Source organism: Aulonocara sp. 'chitande type north' Nkhata Bay, linkage group LG14 (assembly GCF_057382095.1).
Source record: "Aulonocara sp. 'chitande type north' Nkhata Bay isolate Kocher_YH1m ecotype deep benthic linkage group LG14, A_spYH_male_GT1.1, whole genome shotgun sequence".
In the NCBI taxonomy this organism is placed as follows: Eukaryota; Metazoa; Chordata; class Actinopteri; order Cichliformes; family Cichlidae; genus Aulonocara; species Aulonocara sp. 'chitande type north' Nkhata Bay.
In genome coordinates, this window is record NC_141357.1 from 17,559,160 (window position 1) to 17,575,501 (window position 16,342).

A 16,342-nucleotide genomic window follows, 5' to 3' on the forward strand; every position below is an offset into this window, starting at 1 on the left:
AGATGAGGATTTTTTTTTTAATGTGTCTTTTGTCCTCTTGATATCAGTTCTAGATTAGGCACTGGAATAGACATCTGTGCTGTTTCTCAGATACAATGGCAGAATTAGATCTGCACATTGGTGGAAAAGAGGTGAGTGATGCTTAAAACCTGATTCGAGGAAATTACCTTCCTTTTTTAAAACCTGATATGTACTTTATGATGAAATTATTAGAAGAACAACCAGCGCAGATTACCGCTTTTAACTAAGGACATCATGACCACTTTTGGGGAAAACGTTGTGTATGTGATAATGAGGTTGGTAACTTTTAAATGTTAAATCCAGTGGATCAAAAAGCCTGCAACCCTCAGATTTAAGGCACTTGATGGCTGATCATCTGTACTCACTCACTCACTAGTAACAGACAAAAGTGTTTCTAAGGTGGTGGATGGAAATTGGGATAAAAAAAAATCCAAATCATGATGTACAACAATCGGGTTCTTTATATTGCTGCAAGAGTATATTTGGAGAAATGGGCTCCAGTTCTACTTGTTGAAAAGCATCTATTCTTGCATTCAAGCTTCTTCAGAGTAAAGTGTTTCTGCTTTTGTTCTCATATAGTGCCAAAACACAAGCTGTCCCTGGCATAACTCTAGCATCAACAGATTTCTTAATGTACCAGAACTGAAAAGATCAACAGAGAAACCGATTTCTGGAGGCTTTTCTTCAATAAAAAGTATGCACATGTTGTGACCTGCTTTTGCTGTTAGACTTTTTTATTTTCTTCTGTTATCTTACCAACTGGGACATCACAATGAATTAATAATTAAATAAAATAACAACAGTTAGATTACATGGTTTTTTCTGTTTCAGGATCCATCCCTGAGACAAACAGAGTGTAGCCTATAGACTGACACTGGATGCCTGAGCTGGTGGCTTATAAGAAAAAGGACATGGTCTTTCTTGAAACTTACCCTAAAGAAACTGTTTCATTGTACATCAACATTACCTATGGCTAGGCGGTCTCTGTTACTCCCTCTAAAGACATTTTAGGGCCAGCACCGATATAGTGTTGATGTTAGCATTTACACTAACTGCTGGGTTGACAGTGCAGCAAGACACTGAACCTTAAATTGGCACCCTGCAATACCAGGCCTGCCCCCAAGGGTGTGCAGATTATCTGCATGTTAATGAGATACACTTTGCAGAGCAAAGTTAAATCACTTATTTTATTATTTGCTATTATTTTTGTGGGTTGTCCAAGTTTTACGTGTAACAATCTTTAGAATCTTTAACTCCTAAGACAAAGTCATACCTTTTCTCTTCTCTTGTGTTTTTAATGAGGGCTTTTGATTAGAAATTTGGGCTCTGTGTAGCTTAAGTCTCTCTAGCACTAGTCAGATTTTACCGGCACTTCCTTTTATCATCAATCACTCTTCATCGAAAAGAGGCGTCTGGAAAATCTACTAACCCTGAAAATGTCAGAAGACATTTGTCTCTATGGTCAGTTGGGATAATTGGACATGATGTTGACTGGCGACCTCTCCAGGGTTTGTAATAGGCTCAGAGCAGCTTGTCTGTTCATTTTGTAATTCCATTTGGTGAAAACACCATGAATAAAATAATAATAAACATTTATTTATTGTTTATTACATTGAATCTGACCTTTTACTTTAAAAATAGTTTGGGTAAGTTACTTTATATTAGTAACTTAGTTACATTACTAGTTACTTCCATCAAAAGTAACTCAGTTACTTCAAGTTACTCGTTACTTTCAAAGTAACTAGTTACCAGGGAAAGTAACTTTGGTTTTACTCAGAATTCTCTTGTTAATGTGTTTCTTCCATAACTTTGCCAGTCTTCTAGCTTGCTTACTTGCCACAAGTGCACTGTGCCACCTACCAAAGGAAAAAATAATGTGCATATTTCCACGAGAGAAATCCCACGCCTGGACCGTCATTGACCGCCGCATGATTCTAGCCTACGTCACAGCGTCATGTGCGCTTTTTACATCCAACACAAAAACTGCAGTCGTGGTGCTTTCGATTGTACTCAGAACTCAGAAATTCTGCCTTCCGAATAGGAAGATGTAGGTAACACCAGACTGCAGATGAGCTGCATACAGGGCTGGACTGGGGCAAAAAATCAGCCCGGGCATTTTGACTAGAGACTGGCCCACCATTATAGCAAAAATCATAAAGCCTTTGAATGAAAACAAACACTGTTGTGACAGTGATGTTCACTGTCTTGATGGTATATATGCATCAATCTATCAATCGTTTGTTGTAAGACTCAGATAATTATTTATTAAAAGCTAGACATTTGAAATGAGAATAAGAAAGTATTTCCTTGTGCCCCCCTCTCCCTGTTAATGCCCTACCTGGCCCCCCTGGCAACACTTTGCTAGATCCGCCCCTGCACAGTTACCAGCTGTCAGCGTAAAAAAGGATCCTGGTGTTATTTGTCTCTCAGAAACAGTTCATAACTTCCCTTCAACTCATTTATGTCAGCTAAAAGGTAAACCTGTTTCTCCATCACCTGTTCAGCTCTGATGATTCAGTAAGGACATCTCCTGGTTTCATCTTCATGTTTCCCTCTCACCAGATATACAAACTGATATCATGACCAGCAGCTTTACAGCTGTGGCTCCAGCAAACATCAGCTGATACTAGAAATTAATATTAAATAAATTCTAACAACAGCTGATCAAGCTTAAACGTGCTGCTGTTGTTTAACGCGACATCCGGTGGTTTCCTCTTTCTGGCGCAAAGTGGACGATAAATAAACAAGAGGGAAAAGCTGATCAGCTGATCATTGATCAGTTTCATGATTAAAGTAGCAACAGGAGAGGGAGGGGGAGAGAATGAGGGAAGAAGAGGCAGCTGACAGTGTAAAGACGCAGAATAACTCCAGCTTTGTGTCTTTTTCATTGTAGCTGAAGTCCGGGACAAACTGTGTTTCTTTTCACCTCAATACCAAACACGTAATATTTTCTCTGAATACGAGACGATTCCGTTTTTTAGGGAACGGTTGGCAACTCTAATAATTAACCGTATGAACAAAATAAAGTTCAACATCATTAACATCATAGAACCCACCCAGATGTATAGAAACTCCATCATGCTAGCTAGCACGCAGTACGAAAAAGTCAGCACAACGAAAATAAACTCCACCTAAACTTGGGTTATATCTGACCCAGATAGACTGCAGGTCATAACGTCTTACCTGAAGTTCAGTTCACCTGACTCGGACCAGCGGCCGCTACGGGTCTCTCCTCCTCCTGCGTCCCCTTTCTCTCATCCACCTGCTGGCCTCCACCACTTGCTAATGTTACTGAATCTGTGGAAGCTCCGCGATAGCCACCACACGAAGTAACGAATAACGTGCCTATCTAAATCCCAGTAACGAGTAACGCGTTCCTGGTTTTGGCATAATAACTAGTTACCGTGCTCGTTACCACAATAATAACGTAGTTACTGTAACGCATTACTTAATAACGCGTTAGTCCTAACACTGGTAATATGAGATCAGTTTTTTTGAGCAATGAAATACAAAGAAATAACCCCTTCAAGGTTTGACAGTTTGCATAAAGAAGGTATATCAGCAACAGAATGCTTTGAAATTTAATTTTGCTTTCTGTGTGAAACCAAAGAAACCCAAAGTAATCATAGTGATTACTCATGATTACGCTTCATGAGTATTTATGACAGCAGAGGAGAATGGGCAAACTGAAACTGCTAATGAAGCAAAGGGATTCTGCGCAATATAGTGTATTTCACCTAGTCAATTCAGAAATGTAATTCCCTCTCCATTTCCTTTTAATCAGATCCAAAGGGCCGTATATTTCACAGCCTTTTTATTAGACGCAGTTTCACAGCTGTTCCAACAAGTTTGTCATTCAATTTGACAATTACACTGATTAACAATGGAGCTGGAATGTGATATGCAGGCCTGTTAAACTTAGAGTAAATCAATGAAAACAACATAAAAGTATATGTCTCACTGTTTGGATTAAGAAAAAAGCCAAACTGTGAGACGTACAGCTGCTGCTGAAGTTTTACATTGTGGTAATTTCAATTTTATGTACTGACACAGATCTTTAAAGCAGTTTGCAATGATTGGACATTAATGGTGGCCTCATCATGTACAGGACGTGGACATTTCACAGTTCTTCCATTACTTTATGCCCCAACCAACAGCTTTCCTATTCTCCTGCCTATAACCATCAGCTATCTTTGGTTATTACTGACATTCAGTTTTAAATAACATGCCAACAGAACGCAGTGTGTTCATTTGTCTTTGCTGAAGCCAAACAGGTAATCTCCTTTGGTAAATAAGCACCTGGCTGGTAAGCTGTTGGATAATTAATGTTGCATCTGCTTTCATTTTTCATGCTGTTGTTTTAGTGTATAGATATTAATTACTGTGGCATTCATAAGGATTCACCTCACAGCAACACACCGTTCTGTGTATCTGAGGAGGATGTTTGAGAAACTTGTGGCACAATAACTGATGATATCTGTTTGTGGTGTGGCATACTACATGACATGACTTTCATGGCATATAGCACACCTTGTGATGGGCTTGTTTCAAGTCATTTTTTGTGCTTTCTTTGCAGAACAGCAATCACTGTGATTTTAGGAGATTCAACCCAATTTCTCTGACTACTGTGTTTCCTTTTTTTTAAAAGCATTAATGAGCCAAGGCCCTATTCCTGAAAGCAGATTTAGTGAACAACTCTGACGTGAGGTTTTCTGTTCCAGAAACATGTAGTCAATCTTTCTATGTCCAGAAACATTTATGCAGGTTATATAAACCAGAACAACCTGCAAAAATGATCATTTCATTGCAAAGGCTCAAATTTTTTAAAAAGAGTGAACATAAAAGGCCAGATTTAGGGTAGACCAGGATTTGAATTCACACTCTTTGCATCAATTGTTAATTACTGGAACATCCTTTAATAACCATTGCTTTGTTAAATTAAAGCTTAAGGCACTAACTCAAAATTAGCATCTCTTTCATTTTGGCAATTAGTTCTAACAAAAGGTAATTACAAACAGCCATCCCACCTATATATATATATATATATATATATATATATATATATATATATATATATATATATATATATATATATATGAGTCAGTCTGGTAACTGACTTCCAGGGCAAAGTGTATTACTTTTACTGTTTACTGTCTTGATAACTGATCAGGGATTCAAACCAAAGTAATAAATAAATATGTTTCATCACATGAATGAATACCTTTTAAGCATGAAATATTTTGGTTTTGCACTTTGGCAAAGAGGAAGCGGACAGCAGGTAAGAGGCACAACCCGAATGCCAGCACAGAGAACAGACAACCATGCACTCCCACACCCACACTTATGACCAATGTAGAATGACCGGTCAACCTAACAAGAATGTCTTTACTGTGGAAAGAAAGCAAAGCACTGAGAGGAAACCCAAACTGGCACAGAGAGCAAATACAAATGACACACAGAAAGGGCTAGCACCTCCACTGAGGCGACAGCATCGACCACTGCATCACGATGCTGCTTGCCTAAAATAAACCTTTATCGATATGGTGTGTTGTTCACTTGGCTTACCGTACCTGACTCACCTTAAAGCACATGTTGCTCTGCCTTCCACACAGCCAGATGTCTCCAAACAGCACATCTGTAAAAGTAGCTCTACTGTTTTGAACTTTTGCTGTCACACTGTATGGACCATCGGCAGCAATGGGGTCAAGGGTCACTCATCAAATGCCTTTAAAAAGAGTCATGACACGTGAACTATAGAAAATAGACCGTACCAGTACACAAAAACCTTTTAGCTATGTGTGTAACATTGTAGCATTTATGAAACATGATCAAGACAAATTCAGAGACTGAATCTGAGGCACAACATGCTGTTACTGCTACTAGGTCGGCGACTACATTTACATAACAGAAGCCCTAAAAAAAGTGAGGTACCCGCTATATCTGCTGCTGCCAGGTTCACTTAGTTTGAATTCAGTACAGATGTCAGGATAAATCCCGTCTTTGACAACAACGTGCTGTTCTCACCATTTGTCACAATGACCAGTGAGGCTTGCTGTTTTTATAATCCTGACAAAGAGATGGTAACCTGTGCACCCTCGATATCCCCACAGCACAGCTCTCTCTGCAGCACCATGTGGTCTCCACAGTAGGAGGCAAAGTCCAAGTTCCCAGCTACACACACCAACAAGTTTTACTGTTTTGTTACACTGAAAAACATATGTTAATGTTGCTTATGTTTGCCCAGGACACTCTTGCAAAAGTGATTGTTATTCTCAGCAGTTTCACTTCCTGGTTATTTAATGGTCATGGTGGTGGAGCTTGTGTGTCCCAGGGATCGCAGAGGCTATGTTGTCCGGGGGGCTTTTGCCTCCTGATAGGGTCTCCCATGGCAAATAGGTCCTGGGTGAGGGAACAGACAAAGAGTGCTTGTCAGGTCAAATGTGTGATATTTGAATTTTATATTGAATTTCACAGCGGCCTCTACTGTTGCGGTAACAAAGCAATATGGCAGTAGCCCGCACGCTATGCTTTCATATTAAAATATGAAGGTTTTGTGAGTGATTTTGTAAATAGGGGTATTTTTACCCACTCCATGGCATGCTGGTCAGTCACAGGAGCACGTTCAGTGAGAGACTGCACCACTGAACGACACAGGAAATCTTTCCTGCCTGTGGCCATCTCCCTGTACAACGCATCCACTTAACACACTGGTTACTGCTACAACTACACATGTTTCTTTTCCAGCTATTTATTAATGAGTGACTTATGTATATATATATATATATATATATATATATATATATATATATATATATATATATATATATATATGTATATATTGTACTATTCTTAGTTAGCGTATTGTCTGTCTTGTTAATGTTGGTTTATGTTGGTTTATAATGGAGCACTGTAATAAAAAAATAATTTCCCCCAGGGATCAATAAAGTATTCTGATTCTGATTTTAGTCTAGCATGATGAAAATTTCCCTGTCAAGAGGAAATTATTTAAATGCATAATGTAAATGTTTATACTAAAGTTTGCAGCAACTAATTTACTGCAGATTGCACTAAATCTAATGCTTAAAGGAAAAAAGACATATTATGCCCATTGTGGTTGTCACAGTTACTCCTAGTAGTGTTTTATTTATTTTAAATCAGAGGAGACATTAATGGTTTCTGTAAATTTATGTTCAATTTATGACTCCAAAGGGACACAAGTGTGTTTGAAAGAGTTCTACTAGATCAGTGGTTCTTAACCTGGGTTCGATCGAACCCTAGGGGTTCGGTGAGTCGGTCTCAGGGGTTCGGCAGAGCCTTCGCCATGACATGCATGGCTCATTTTGTGCACCAGTAAAAAAAATCACATTTTATTTTTCACTAAAGAGGGGTTCAGTGAATGCGCATATGAAGCTGGTGGGGTTCGGTACCTCCAACAAGGTTAAGAACCACTGTACTAGATGGAAAAATTTTCAGGGTCATATATCTGGTATTGTCTCTTAGAGCAGGGGTCCCCAATCCCAGTCCACAAGGGCTGGTGTCCTTGCAGGTTTTAGATCTCAGCCTGGGTCAACACACCTGAATCACACGATTAGTTCATTACCAGGCCTCTGGAGAACTTCAAGACATGTTGAGAAGGTAATTTATCCATTTAAATCAGCTGTGATGGATGTCTTAGTATCCGATAAATGTAAAAAAAAAAAAACCAACAACAACAAAAAAAAAAAAAACACAAGAAGAGATTAAATAATGTGAATTATTTATCATCATAATTGTTTATCAAATTTGGACAAAATGTTTCGTGGAATAGAGCTCCGGACGTTTCGGAATTACTAAAAACGCGGTTGATTTCTTTGGCTTTTATTTTGAAGGATCACGAGATTTGCGCGTCAGCTGCTGGATGACGTCACGACATCGACGCACAAATACCGAGTCCCGAAACGCAAGTGACGTTTGTATCTGTTACATGGACTTTCGCCAACAAGCGCGTGACTTTTCCCCACAGCTTTCTATTAATCATGTGATCGTGTGATCATGGCTGCTACACTTTGTGTTGTTTTTGCACTTTTAGCTTCTCTTCACACTTGTGGTGAGTGCATTATCTTTACGCTGCATATTGTGGCAGTTTTCGAGTTTCCAGCAAGCCTTGACCTACTTAATGTAAATCTAACCGGACTCAATTTTTTATGTTGTGTTTTTTATTCATCTGCACAAGTTTTATGATTCCTTGAAACTTTAAATAACCAGGAAGTGAAATTGCTGAGACGAACACTATCTTTTGCAAGTGTCCTGGGCTGACATAGGCAGCATTAATCTTGCTTGTTTTTTTTCAGTGTAATAAAACAATAAAACTTGTTGGTGTGTGTAGATGGGAAGCTGCGTTTTGCCTCCTACTATGGAGACCACATGGTGCTGCAGAAGTCTCCAGAGAGAGCTGTGCTGTGGGGATATGGCCCCGAGGGTGCACAGGTTACCGTCTCCTTGTTAGGTTTATTTAAACGGCAAGCCTCACTGGTCACTGTGACAAACGGTAAGTACAGCACGTTGTTGTCAAAGACGGGATTTATCCTGATGTCTGTACTATATTCAAACTAAGTGAAATTGACGGCAGCAGATATAGCGGGTACCTCACTTTTGTTTTGGGGCTTGTATTCTGTAACTGTGGTCACTGACCTAGTAAAAGTAACAGCATGTTATGAATTTGTCTTGATCATGTTTCATAGATGCTACAATGTTACACATAGCTAAAAGTTTTGTTTCTTTTTCTTAAAGGCATTTGGCAAGTGACCCTTGACCCTGTTGCTGCTGGTGGTCCATATAATGTGACAGCAAAAGTTCAGAACGATTCAGCTACTCTTACAGATGTGCTGTTTGGAGACATTTGGATGTGTGGAGGGCAGAGCAACATGTGGTTTAACATGACTCAGGTAAGGTTGTCTGTCTCTGTGCTGACATTCAGGTTTTGCCTTATACCTGGTGTCAGCTGGGACATGCCAAAACCCTCTGCATCTTTGCCCAATTACAAAAGAGCCATCAAACATATAAGGCAAAAAGCAGTTTCTTCTTAAAATGTATTTAATCATTTGTTAAAGCATATCTATTTTGTTTACTCACTCTTCACCAGATTTTCAATGCAACAGAGGAGCTGTCTGTTGTTGCTAAGTATCCTTATGTCAGGCCTTTTATGGTAGCGTTGAACACAAGTGGCATCGAGTTAATGGATCTGATAGAAGTAGAGATTCCCTGGTCTGTGCCCACTGCCAGTAAGATAAGATTTTATTTTCATTTTAAGTATTTATTGAGATATTGGAAAATGTGTTTATACTTAAAGGTTTTGTTTTGGATCATTGAACATTCATATAGTACTTTGCATCTCTCCCTAAATTCAAGCTATGGTTTTATTGTGGTTTCAACATATGACATTAGAATATGGTCTCAGGTCAAATAAATATCAACCATGATGCATATATACCACTCTTAGCTTGCGTTATACTGGTTGATTAATGAACAGCTGTGTTTCCAGGTGTGGTGGAAGAGTTTTCTGCTGTGTGCTGGCTCTTTGGACGTTACATGTATGAGACCTTGAAGTACCCCATAGGACTGGTGGAGTCCTGTTGGGGTGGCACACCGGTCGAAGTGTGGTCATCTTCAAGAGCCCTGAAACAGTGTCAAGAAGTGCCAGTTGTAGACGGGTAAGGACATAAAGACACATTCTCCAGCTGTCTGACTGAAGTTAAGACAGCAGTTGTTTCTGTGTGTTTAATACCCATCAAACATGGTCTGTACTAACTGCACTGTGCATGTTTTCTCCATGTCGTGATCTCAGACCTAAAAAAAATTCTATTTTGTGGAATTCAATGATCCACCCATTGCTCAATATGACCATCAAAGGGGCCCTCTGGTACCAAGGTAAGACTCCTTATATCACAGGTAGGTTTGGCGTATTCAGTGACTCACATAAACTTCTGGGGTTTATCACATTTTCAGGTGAGGCCAATGCAGAGTATAACCAGGACAAGTACAACTGTTCCTTCCCGGCTATGATTGATGACTGGAGGATGGCATTTCATCAGGGCTCAGGGGGGCAAACAGCTCCTGACTTCCCCTTTGGGTTTGTCCAGGTCTGTTAGGCATTGGTTTAACACTAACAAAGAGTAAACTTGAAACATTTTTGGTGTAGGTGCACCATTACTGTAGCACTGTAGCATCCAACAACACATGGGCTTCTCTTTTCAGTATAAGTGTAACATAGGCCGATTTATAACATTGTTTATTGTGTTGCAATGGTGATGAGTGATTCCTCTACATGTGCAGCTGTCCACTTACATAAAGACCTCCAAAGATGATGGCTTTCCAAACATCCGCTGGCACCAAACAGCAGACTTTGGTTTTGTTCCTAACCTCAGGATGAAGAAAACCTTCATGGCTGTGGCTTTGGATTTACCAGATGCAACTTCGCCGTATGGCACGTAAGAACAAGTGAAAGCATAGAATTTTTGTTATATCTAGTGTGTACAGTGGGGGAAATAATTACTGGATCCCACGCAGAATTATTTGGTTTGTTCACTTACAAAGAAATTAAGTCTCCAATTTTTTTGGTAGCTTCATTTTTGTGTAGAGAGACAGAATATCAACCAAAAATCCAGAAAAGGCAGTTTACATAAAAGTTATACATTTTTTGCATATTCTCAAGCTAAACATTAGTACTTTGTGGAAAAACCCTTGTTTCCAAACACACAAGTTTATTTAAATTCAGTCTTATTTATGTAGCGCAAAATCACAAAAGCAGTTGCCTCAAAGCACTTTGTATTGTAAGGTAAAGACAATAATATATAGAAAACCCCACCAATCAGATGATCTGCTATGACAAAGCTCTTGGCGACAGTGGAAAGCAAAAACTCCCGTTTAAATGGAAGAAACCACCGGCAGAACCAGGCTCAGGAAGGGACACAGTCATTGTGGGTAAGGGGAGGTGGACAGGAAAAAAGAGACACTGTGGAAGAGAGTCAGATATTAATAAGAATTGGACATATAATCAAATCAATCCTTATACAACAGTTGGAAGAGCTTGGTCTGCGTAGCCGGCAATAAGTCAGACTGGTCCCCGGTGGGCGTTGGACTCCGCCAGGGCTACCTTTTGTCACAGATTCTGTTCATAATTTTTATATAATTTCTAGGCCAAGGGGCGGAAGGCTTCTGCTTGGGCAGTTTCAGAATCTCGTCTCTGCTTTTTATGAATGATGTGGTTCTGCTGGCTTTATGAGATAGTGACCTCCAGCTCACACTGAAACGGTTTATAGACAAGTGTGAAGCGGCGGAAATGAGAATCAGTGCCTCCAAGTCTGAGGCCATGGTCCTCAGCCGAAAAAGGGTGGAGTGCTCACTCTGGGTTAGGGACCAGTTCCTGCCCCAAGTGGAGGAGTTTGAGTATCTCAGGGTCTTGTTCACGAGTGAGGGGAAAGGGGAGTGGGAGATCGACAGACGGTGCTGCAGTAATGCAGATACTCTACCGCTTTGTCATGTTGAAGAGAGAGCTGAGTGTAAAAGCGCTCTCGATTTACCAGTCGAGCTACATCCCCACCCTCACCTGTGGTCACAGACTTTGGTTAGTGACCGAAAGAACAAGATTGTGGATACAAGCAGCGGAAATGAGCTTTCTCCACTTCTTCATTATTTAACAGACATGTGATGCAGTTCTCTATCCAGTTGAGTATTAGTATGCAACCTAACCCAACAATGTAAACTGTATTTTCATACATAACCATCAACATTTCAGAGGCCGCCTTTTAATAGGCAAATTTTTCTCAAAGGTATGTCAGTCACATTGTACTGTCTTAAGATGGACAGACTGTACAACTCTTTTTAGCTAATATTTTTAGCATTCTACCCAACATTCAATAGCCACAAGGAGCTCTCCTCTCGTCAGATGCCAAGTGGGTTTTGGTGTCTTGGCGAAGGACTCTTCTACATGTGGACAGGAGAAGGTGGGGATTAAACCTCAAAACTATAAATAGCCATTGGTCTATCCACTCTACAAGCTGAGGCACACCTGTCACATTTGGGGATGAAAATAGACTAGGTAAAAAAAAAAAAAAAAAAAGGAACATACCCCTCTGATGTCACTGATTGTTTGTGGATGGTGAAAATACCAAAGTCAAGGCTAGCTGTAAATGTTGCAATTTTTGGAGCCAAAAGTGGCAATTTATGGAAAAGAGGATGGAGTTGGTAAGTGGTACTTGACCCTTACCTGATGAGAGGAACATGCCAATTTTACCTCTTGTCTATAAGGTAGGTGTCTAACCTGGTAGTATCAGTTCTAGATTAGGTACTGGAATTAACATGCAGGCTGTTTTTCACTTACAATGGCAGAATTGGTTCTGCATTGGTGGGAAAGAGATGAGTGATGCTTAAAACTCCATTTAAGAAACATACAATCCAGTGCAGATTACTGAATTTATCTAATGTCATCATAATCACTTATGAGGGAAAGAATTATGTATTTGATGATGGCGTTGATTATTTTTCAGTGGTACGGCTAGTGTAAAGCTCACTCTAAACAGATACAAAGTATTGAGAGTACAAATATTGGATTCTAGTTTATATGACAATCGGATTGTTTATAAAAATACTGATGTGGTTTTTCCGTTTCAGGATCCATCCCAGAGACAAGCAGGATGTAGCCTATAGACTGACACTGGGTGCTAGGGCTGTGGCTTATGAGGAAGAGAACGTGCCCTTCCTTGGACCTTTCCCCAAAGAAATTGCATCCACTCAGATGTACGTCAACATTACCTATGACCAGGCAGTCTCTGTCACATCATCCAAAGACATCTTTGAGGTAAGGGTGGCAGGGATGTAAGCTTGAGTTGGCGCAAATCCTAAAACTTTAGGGTTGACATTTGTATCCCTAGACCCCTTTCAAAAGTGTCCTACAGCAAGATATCCATCCGTCCATCCATTTTGTTCTGCTTATCTGGGGCCAAGTCATGGGGAAAACAACCTAAACAGTTGGCCTCAAGCCACCACCTCCATCTCATCTGGGGGAACACCATTGCCTTCCCACCCCAGGATATGCCCAGCGTGTCCTGGGCCTACCCCAGGATATCTGCCTGGTGGAATATATCCATAACACCTCGCCCAGGCAGCGTTCTAATCAGATGCCACCACCTCAGCTGGCTCAATGTGATGTGGAGGAGTCATGGCTTTACTTTGAGTGCTTTCTGAATGACTGAACTGTCTCTCAAACTAAGCCCAGCCACACTTCACTTATTTTTGCCACGTGTATCTGCGATCTTATTCTTTCAGTCATTACTTGGAGCTTGTCGCCATAAGTGAGTGTAGGAATGTAGATCAGCTGGTAAATCAAAAACTTTGCTTTTATACTCAGCTCTTGGTTCACCACAACAGATTGGTACACCCATCAATGCAGAAGCTGTACCAATCTGTTTGTCATTTTCCAGTTCCCCTCTCCCTTCAATTGTTAACCAGACCCCAGGATACTTAGACTACTCTACTTGGGGCAGCAACTCATCCTAACTTAATTACAACAAAGCACCTGATCTGGAGTGAGAACACCATCCCTTTTTTTGCTGAGAACCATGGTCTCAGACTTGGAGGTTCCAGTCCAATTTGGAGGCTGCCACCCTATAAAGCTTACACCTTTTGAAGCCAACAAATTCAAAACCAACAAACTGGGTGAAGTCCAAGAGCCACCGAACTGAATGGCTCATAGCAGTGGGTCAGATACCCCATACTCCTGAACCCTCTCAAACAGGATCCTCTGAGGGACGCTTTCTCCAAATCCACAAAGCACATGTAGACTCGTTGGACCGTTGCACCCTGCATTCCAACACTGTCCCTACTGGTGTGCAGGTTGTGTGTGCATATCAATGAGAAACATTGTAGAATAGTCTGCACAGCCTGGTTAAGTTACTTCTTAGATTATTTACTATTGTAGTTGTACTCTTATAATCATGCACTTAAAGAATATTTAGCTGTAGTCAGTACTTGCTGTGATGACTTCTAAGTCAAAGTCACTTGTTGTTCTCTTGTCTTTTTAATCAAGGTCTGTTGCTCGGATATTTGGGCTCCATGTGGGCCTAAGTCCCTTTGGCTTCAAACTCCTATAGTGGGGTGGGATCTGACCACCATCCAGGTGTCAGCTGCTGTGTGTCAGTCGTCTGAAGTCGCTGCTGTTCGATACGCTTGGAGAGACTGGCCCTGTGAGTTTAAAGCCTGTCCCGTCTACAGCGCCAGTTGGATTTTACCAGCACCTCCTTTCATCATCAATCATTCTTCATGGAAAGGAGGCATTTGGAAAAGCTACTAACCCTGAAACTGTGACAAGACATTTGTCTCTATGGTCAGTTGGGATAACTGGGCACGGTGTTGATTGGCGACCTCTCCAGGGTTTGTAATAGGCTCAGAGCAGCTTGTCTGTTCATTTTGTAATTCCATTTGGTGAAAACACTTTGTCTTCATGAAATTTGATGAATAAAATAATAAAAATCTCCATACCATTTCTTTATTACTTTGAATATGACCTTTTACTTTAAAAATAGTTGTATTTCATTGATCAGACACATATAGAACTAATAAAAAAAATCCCTTTATAGGTTTCACAGTACAGTGTAATGTATCAGCAACAGAATGGTTTGAAACTGAATTTTACTTTCATTGTCAAACTAAGGAAACATTAAGCAATAATCAGTGATCACTCTCTTCATTTCCAAATGAGCCAATGAGCCGTATATTTCACAGCCTTGTTATTAGACACCCTTTCAAAGCTGCTCCAACAAGGTTGTTCTTCAATTTGACAACTGCATCACTTAACAGTGGAGCTGGAATGTGATATGCAAGCCTACGAAACTTGAATTAAAAACAAAATCCAAGTTCTACAGTATGTCTCACTGTTTGGATTAAGAAAAAAGCCCAACTGTGAGACGTACAGCTGCTGCTGAAGTTTTACATTGTGGTAATTTCAGTTTTATGTACTGACACAGATCTTTAAAGCAGTTTGCAATGGTTGGACATTAATGGTGGCCTCTGTCTAACATCATGTACAGGACGTGGACATTTCACAGTTCTTCCATTACTTTATGCCCCAACCAACAGCTTTCCTATTCTCCTGCCTATAACCATCAGCTATCTTGGTTATTACTGACATTCAGTTTTAAATAACATGCCAACAGAACGCAGTGTGTTCATTTGTCTTTGCTGAAGCCAAACAGGTAATCTCCTTTGGTAAATAAGCACCTGGCTGGTAAGCTGTTGGATAATTAATGTTGCATCTGCTTTCATTTTTCATGCTGTTGTTTTAGTCTATAGATGTTAATTACTGTGGTATTCATAAGGATTCACCTCACAGCAACACACCGTTCTGTGTATCTGAGGAGGATGTTTGCAAAACCTTATCTAGCAGCTTGTTTGGTTTGGTGATCACTCGCTGTAGTGGTGTAATAACTGATGGTATCTGATTGTGGTGTGGCAGACATGTTGGAGTGATTGGGTTTCTAAAAAAAAATAAAAAGTGCTTTATAGTTTTGTTTTTCTTAGAGCTCTGGTGTTAATATGCGATCAGGCTTCCGTGTTTACCTTTGTTGGAATTTGAGAAAATGAGTCACTCAAAATAAAACTGCACAAACAATTTTAATTTGCGTGGGATTTTTTAAATTTTTTTTGGGAGGGGGGGGGGGGGGTGAAGAATCATGTTCTCATTGCTGTATTTGTATATTTCTTTCTTTGTTTGTGAAGTTCTTAACTAATTTTCTGTGCCGTCCTTGCAGAGCAGCAATCACTGATGATTTTTAGGTGATTCAGTCAAATTTTCCTGACTACTGTAGTTTTTTGTTGTTTATTTTTGTTACAAGCATTAATGAAAATGTATCAATCGTTATAAAATCAAAAATAAACATTGCACTCTTTTTGTTATCATTTATGCTTTCCCACTGAATCCTTATGTCATGTTTGAGTTTTACATTAACGAATAAAGCATCGTTTCCTGTTTCAGAACAGCTGATTAGGCCATAATTTACATGAATCAAGAAGGATGGAAAAGTGATTTCATCCCGGTCAATTCTGTCATCATCACTGTATAAAATAACATTTTAATTTAAAGTGTATAATTTTATAATAATTCAGCTGTAACCTGACAGGGACAAATTCAGGAGACAGAAACTGAAGAAAAAATCTTGAGAAACAGATCAGAGACAGCAAAAGACGGATCTTCCCCCAGATTATGACCATTTCATTGTCTGAATAATTATTCCCTAAAAATTTAGTCTATTGATGTAAAGTAGTGACCTCATTTTCTTGTATTTTGTTT

General features: G+C 39.9%; 1 protein-coding gene across 2 annotated transcripts; it reads left to right on the forward strand.

Annotated features, from left to right (window-relative positions):
• The first annotated feature begins 7,935 nt into the window (after nt 1-7,935).
• siae (sialic acid acetylesterase) lies at nt 7,936-15,699 on the forward strand. 2 transcript variants are annotated; one of them, XM_086261289.1, is made up of 10 exons: nt 7,936-8,107; nt 8,387-8,548; nt 8,791-8,945; nt 9,143-9,281; nt 9,542-9,710; nt 9,845-9,927; nt 10,006-10,139; nt 10,333-10,487; nt 12,670-12,856; nt 14,084-15,699. In XM_086261289.1, the coding sequence occupies exons 1-10, from the start codon at nt 8,053-8,055 to the stop codon at nt 14,345-14,347; spliced, it is 1,503 nt and encodes a 500-aa protein (XP_086117415.1). In that variant the 5' UTR covers nt 7,936-8,052; the 3' UTR covers nt 14,348-15,699. The 2 variants fall into 2 exon arrangements, with proteins under 2 accessions (XP_086117415.1, XP_086117416.1); XM_086261290.1 differs by having other exon boundaries at nt 7,977-8,107; nt 8,352-8,548.
• The last annotated feature ends 643 nt before the right edge of the window (nt 15,700-16,342 follow it).

What these genes read in the sequence shown, in the direction of transcription:
- siae (XM_086261289.1), top strand. Translation starts at nt 8,053, where the DNA reads ATGGCTGCTACACTTTGTGTTGTTTTTGCACTTTTAGCTTCTCTTCAC. An exon ending in ACTGGTCACTGTGACAAACG is followed by an intron (nt 8,549 to 8,790) that starts GTAAGTACAGCA and finishes TTTTTCTTAAAG; the next exon opens with GCATTTGGCAAGTGACCCTT. An exon ending in GAAGTGCCAGTTGTAGACGG is followed by an intron (nt 9,711 to 9,844) that starts GTAAGGACATAA and finishes TCGTGATCTCAG; the next exon opens with ACCTAAAAAAAATTCTATTT.